This window comes from Quercus suber, unplaced genomic scaffold (genome assembly GCF_002906115.3).
Source record: "Quercus suber isolate HL8 unplaced genomic scaffold, Cork oak 2.0 scaffold_173, whole genome shotgun sequence".
Lineage (NCBI taxonomy): Eukaryota > Viridiplantae > Streptophyta > Magnoliopsida > Fagales > Fagaceae > Quercus > Quercus suber.
Window position 1 is genome coordinate 437,865 of NW_027069633.1, and position 6,397 is coordinate 444,261.

General features: G+C 37.3%; 1 protein-coding gene across 1 annotated transcript; it reads left to right on the forward strand.

Moving 5' to 3' along the window:
• The first annotated feature begins 2,624 nt into the window (after window positions 1–2,624).
• On the forward strand, window positions 2,625–5,914 carry LOC112029304 (uncharacterized protein At4g04980). Its single transcript, XM_024061992.2, has 8 exons — window positions 2,625–2,810; window positions 2,914–3,009; window positions 3,102–3,228; window positions 3,427–4,504; window positions 4,596–4,761; window positions 4,884–5,048; window positions 5,216–5,368; window positions 5,479–5,914. Exons 1-8 carry the CDS (start codon window positions 2,625–2,627, stop codon window positions 5,641–5,643), a joined length of 2,136 nt encoding a protein of 711 aa, XP_023917760.2. The 3' UTR covers window positions 5,644–5,914.
• The last annotated feature ends 483 nt before the right edge of the window (window positions 5,915–6,397 follow it).

Sequence of the window (6,397 nt, forward strand, 5' to 3'; positions counted from 1 at the left end):
TTTAGGCATAGTCATGAAAAGATTACCTACTTGTCTTTTCTATACTTTAAAGAACTGTGCAATCAAGAGCTATCTTAGTGTTGAACCGCTAATACTCCAAAAAGGTGTTAGCCATCTCTCTCTAGCTAGAGGTCTTTTTCAATCTCACATACCATGTGGCTGCGAGACCAGTTAAGCTATTAGGGAAAATTTGGCAAAGCAGAGGATGATTATCCCTATAGGGGGCCATTTTCCTACAAAACATGCGTAGATGGGCGTAGGGATCTCCAATGCCATCGTACTTGACAAACTTGAGTGCCTTGAACTTGGGAGGCATATTGACCTGAGTGAAATTGGTCAGACTATCTAGATCGACACTTCCTTAGGTGTTGGAGCCCTTTATGATATTTTTCTTCTCTGTTAGGGTCTCCATTTGGCTTTTGACTTGACTGTAACCAAACTCTGAGGTCTTATCCTTAGAAGGATCTACTTCTTAGTTATTCCCTTGTGGGGTGAATGGTGGCGTGGTTTGGCCTTGATTTGAATCTAGTGGTGGCCGGGTCTCATTTTCAGACTAGGGCATAAAGCCCTCTAGAAAGTGACGAGATGAATCTCGATTCTCTCCTACAACCAGCTATTGCATCATGCTCATCATTTTAGCCATCTACTCTTTTAGGAGAACGATCTCATTTTAGCCATCTACTCTTTTTTATAGGAGTTTAAGCAATTACTAAATTTGTTTGGCCATATTTATCAATTTAAAACAAGGGGATATATGCATGCTTTTGGATATCAACTACTAAGAGTAAGATTGTGAGAGGTGGATCAAATCAGACTGAGTAAAACAGATTATTAAACTTTTTTTTTTTTTTTTTAATTTTATCATTTGTTGATCATAATTTGAACACTGACAAAGTCTAAACAGTAAACTATTTTTTGGTCCCGGACTGCAATCTGGGAATAATTTTGGAGAATGCCTAATCGTGAGGGGAAATTCAAATAGAATTTTCAAACTTGGAAATGCAATTGTCAAACTGAAAAAAATCAAGATTGCATTCTCATTTTCACAATTTACAATGTGTGAAAATGCTATGGAGAGTATTCGTAATACATATATATTCAGTAATCTAGAGCTTTCTTATTAGTTAATTTGTTTATTTTTAAGGAATAGAAACTCTTATTTAGTATTTAGTAAGTATATTGGATTGGAAGAACCACGACTAATTCAACTGTTGTATCCTTAAAGAAGTAAGTATAGATAAATATAGAAAATAATTGAACGAATTTTGTTAGAAATTACAGTGCTCCGCAGAACTAAACACCTAATCTTGCACAAAATAGAAGTTGGTCTACTCTTTTTCTGGCTGTCAGCCGATCATCCTAGGCTCTTAGCACTATCACTTCCTATAATTAAGCTGTGATTTTTTTTTTTTTAAATGAATAATTACATAGCCGTAAATAGTGGTCCTAAGAGTAACAGCGCTAGACCAAGTACAAAACAAACGCGGGAAGTTACTCCTTATAAAGACTAGTCTCTCTGTTTTGCACTCTTTTGACTCTCTCTTCTCAGAGGAAGTTCAGAGTAATGGTTCTCCGTTCACCTCTGTATTAGCCAAAGTGCAACGGACGTTATAATTTTCTCTAAGAGACCTAACTCAAATTTTGATTTTTTTCCTTGTGTTTTTTCAGCACAAAGCTTAGAATAATTCTCTAATTATTTCTATATTTTCCTTTTAGTCATTTTCATTTTTCAAACCCTGAAGCATTTTAATAAAAACAAGTTTTGTTGACATTCTTCATCATCAAAATTATCATTGATTTCTTTCCAATCAAGTCTTTTATAAGACTCATTTTGTTGATATATGCCATGGCTATGACCGGGAGCTTATGCGGTTTGACACCATTTCTGTTTCGTCGCAAGGCGTATGGAATTGAGGTACTACTTGACATGGTTTCTCTGTTTCGTTCTGCCTGTCCTTTTTCTTCTTCACATGAATCTATTGTGCTTTTTTTATTATCATATATGTACCCTACCTGTTTATGTATCTAGATACGTACAGTTTAGGACTTTAGGCAATCCTCTTTAATTCCAATACAAGTCTTGCTCCAACTCCCTGAATATGCTGACTGGAATTTATATAATTCTTTTGCATTCATGGTTTTTTTTTCCCCCTCTTTTTTATATATGTTCCTGTTTAATTTTCTTTGAATAGTACTCTAATGATTTTATGCAATGCAATTCATGAAACTTCCCCATTATCTAGGTTTCTTTTGTTTAATGAGATCAAAATTTTTAAAACCAAACAACCAATATTATCTGCATACTATTTATGAAGCCAAATTAACCATATGCAAGTCTTTGGTACATGTAAATTCCACAGACAAGGAGAAATGCAATTCCATGCAGGTTTTCCTCAGAAAAAGTGCACACTCTAATTAAGTTCTTACCAGCCCAGGTTAACTCTCAAAAAATGATTTCACTTGCCATTTTATAAAAACAAAAGCTTGTTTATCAGATACATCATCATGGTATTCCTAAAAGATTTTCAATCCAGATCTAGTAAATTGGAAAACCTGCAATAAAATACAAACAGTTCTGAAATATTAGAAATCTTTGACACTAAAAGAAATCATTGCTGTAGACGATGAAAGGTTATGACATACACAAGAATCTACCCAAAAGTCAAAAGGAAGTGCTCGGCATGACAATAGGCAGCCCATTGGGTCATGCCAGCAACTTAATGTTGATGTTGGAGCTCCGGAAGAAGATCTCACTCTTTCGAGACATCATTGATCTACCACCTTGTGATGGATCAACTTCCATAAATGAGGTATCCTCCCCCACTTCTCTTTTGCATCTTAACATATGTAGCAATAACCTCTTTAAGTTTGGCTACGTTTTGTTTAGTCTTCTAACTATTTGTCTTCTGGCAGCTGGTGATGGGCACAATTGAAGATCTCCACGAGCTTTACCCAGAAATAATACCAAGTAATTGGCTGTCAGAAATAAAGGGGACATCTATAGATCAGGTTTATAATTTAAATCCACCAAGAATTGGCTTGGGTTACTTATTTGGATGCTAATTTAACTCTGAGCACTAAGCTCCTACATGTTCAAGCAGGGTCTAATTTACTTCTTGGAGGCTTTGAAATCTATTGGAGATTCATGGATGATGAGTCAGGATTCTTTGGACATTTTTAAATGTGATTTATCACCATATAAGGAGAACATCAATTCGGAACAACGTGGTATGTTACATATCATCTTAGGATGTAGTTGGCAGCATTCTCTTGCTGGCATTTGTTCGCATGTAGGAAAAATTAAAGGAATTTGATTAGGACTGGGATCCTCTCCATTTTAAATGAATTTATTTCATGGTTCAAATTGAAACGAAGTATCTTGAGAAGACCTAAATACTTGACTTCCTTGATTTTGTTGTTGTGTAGTTGAGACAGTCCTGGAAACACTTGATTCAACGATTAAGATGGCACAAGAGAAGTTTGATTTCATGGATGAAGATGACCAGAAGGATGAAAGTCCACTACCTAACACATTTGGAAAAATCTTCAGGGATTGCTCTTCAGGCACCAACAGCCCCTGCTCTGCTTCTCCGGGTTCTCCACTCACCCCGACCACAGTGCTTCCAGAATTATTTAAAACCTCAAAGAAAGGTGGAGAGAAAGGAAATCTTTCTTATAGCCCACCAGGCCTCTGGTCTCTCAGAGCTAGAGCTGTGGAAAAACTGAATCCAATTGATGTAACCCGCCTCTCATTTTACGCATTGTCAAGTGTAGGAGGGGTAGATTCCAGCATTTTAAGTGTAAACAAAAAGGTTGATAAACCAAAGACAGGAATAGAAGAAGAAAAGAGCAATCTTGAAGTGACAACAACAATTGATGAAGCTAGAGATAGCAGTACTGAAAAAGATACACCTGAGACAACTGTGACCTTGGCAACACTGCCACAACCATCACAGCCCTTGCCTTCTCTAGCACTAGTACCACCACCCCCACCGCCACCACCTGAACTTTCATCAAAAGCGACAGCAACCAGAGTGCCCCCACCACCCCCAATGGCATTGGGAACAATGAAAGCAGCAGCTCCTCCACCACCTCCACTACCCATGATGCCTTCTAAAGGAGCACCACCCCCACCGCCACCACCAATGAAAGGACCAGTACCACCACCACCACCACGGCCAATGAATGGATCAGTACCACCACCACCACCACCTCCAATGAATGGATCAGTAACATCGCCGCCACCACCACCCATGCCTCTTGCAAATGGAGCAGCACCTCCACCACCTCCTCCTGGTGCAGCGAAATCCTTACGCCCCAAAAAAGCAGCTACCAAGTTGAAGAGATCATCCCAAATGGGTAATCTGTATCGGGTTCTTAAGGGAAAGGTGGAAGGATGTAATAATCTTGACGGTAAATCATCTAATGGGAAAAAGAGTGCAATTGGTAACAATGCTGGTGGAAAACAAGGAATGGCTGACGCTCTAGCTGAGATAACAAAGAGGTACTTACGCTTTTCAAAGATAACTGGTATGTATCAATGATACAGATTTAAAGGCATACATAACCTTATCTTCCCCATTTATGTGTCTCAGATCAGCGTACTTCCAACAAATTGAAGAAGATGTCCAGAAGTATGCAAAATCAATTACGGAGCTGAGGTCTGTCATTAGTACTTTCAAAACAAAGGACATGGCTGAGCTGATCAAGTTCCACAAAAACGTGGAATGCATTCTTGAGAATTTAACTGATGAATCACAGGTCCATATTATATATAGGAGCTTATTAATTCATTCAAATCCACTAGATCACATTACATTAATTGTCACATCACTGTCCATTCTGTTTGTTATGATCATGACATGCAATTCTTAAAGCTGCAGGTTCTAGCAAGGTTCGAAGGTTTCCCTGTAAAGAAGTTGGAAGCATTAAGGACAGCAGCAGCACTATACTCAAAGTTGGATTCCATAATCTCTGAATTACATAACTGGAAGATAGTGACTCCCATGGGCCAGCTGCTTGACAAAGTTGAAAGTTACTTCACTAAGGTAATTAGGTTTGGGCGGTGTTTCTTATTTTATTCTAAACATCTTTATTATTTTTTTTAATAAGAATGGAAGGGAAATTCAAACCCAAATTCTCCTCATTGAAAGGATTGAAGAATGCCATTGAACTATAAAACTCTTAATTACTAATGAGGAAGACTAACATACAGATAAAAGGAGAAGTGGATAAACTGGAACGAACCAAAGATGAAGAATCCAAGAAATTTCAAAGTCACAATATCGATTTTGACTTCAACATCCTTATAAGAATCAAGGAAGCAATGGTGGATATTTCCTCAAGCTGCATGGAGTTGGCTCTAAAGGTAGCTCAATAAATAAATAAAACACTTCTTGCGAAAATAATAAATACTAAATTCAAACAATATGTGGATCATTTGCACAAGAGGTTGATGTCTTTTTTGATTTTAATCAGGAGAGGAGGGAAGCAAAGGTGGCAGAGAAGGAAGAACCAGGATCAAAAAGTAACAAACGAACAAAGGGATGTGTCAAAATGCTTTGGAGGGCTTTCCAATTTGCATTTCGTGTCTATAGCTTTGCTGGTGGACACGATGATCGCGCTGACAAGCTGACAAGATAATTGGCTCATGAAATAGAGAATGATCCCCACCACCAGTGACTTCTTCTTCCTCTTCATTACTTCATCAAAAGCACTAAACCAAACAATATTATTTATACCATCTACTCTATAAAATCTGAGATATCCATGGTAATCTTCATGCTGAAACATTGTTTCTCCTGGGCCTTCTATAGGCTACATTTTGTTATATTTGTTGGACATATGATTTTAATAAGTTAGGACATAATTAGTACGGATTTTTGTGAAGTTTCGATTTTCAACTCCCATGAAACTTTGGAGCAAAACTCTAGCACTGCTGGAGTATGTAATATATATGTACGTCAGATTTATTTATTTATATATGTGATTGATTCTGTACATTATTTCTAAACATTGTCTCCTTTATTTATTTATGTTGTTCAAGTTTAGTATTAAAGCCATAAAAATTGGACCAAGAAACAAGTGAAGAGAAGCTGCTCATTAAAGCTGGACAAATAGTTCGACAGCTGCGGATAAATAACTCGATAGTTGCTTGACAGATAACTATCTATCAAGGTTTAATGAGGCTTGACAGATACTATCCTATCACGAATTACGAAAATCAGTTTTTCAAATCAGATTTTCGGCCCATGCTTATGTATTTGTGTAGGGTTTATTTTCTCACAACCCTAGACATATATAAGGCTTATTTTAGAGGCTGTCACATAAGAGAATACAAGGAGAACATATGCAAAAGGTGACTGATGCCTTATTTTCACTAAAAGAAGTTATTGCG

Excerpts from the sequence above, each read along its gene's own strand:
- LOC112029304 (XM_024061992.2), top strand. The coding sequence starts at position 2,625 with ATGAAAGGTTATGACATACACAAGAATCTACCCAAAAGTCAAAAGGAA. Across the intron at positions 2,811-2,913 it reads GATCAACTTCCATAAATGAG|CTGGTGATGGGCACAATTGA; the intron begins GTATCCTCCCCC and ends GTCTTCTGGCAG. Across the intron at positions 3,229-3,426 it reads CATCAATTCGGAACAACGTG|TTGAGACAGTCCTGGAAACA; the intron begins GTATGTTACATA and ends GTTGTTGTGTAG.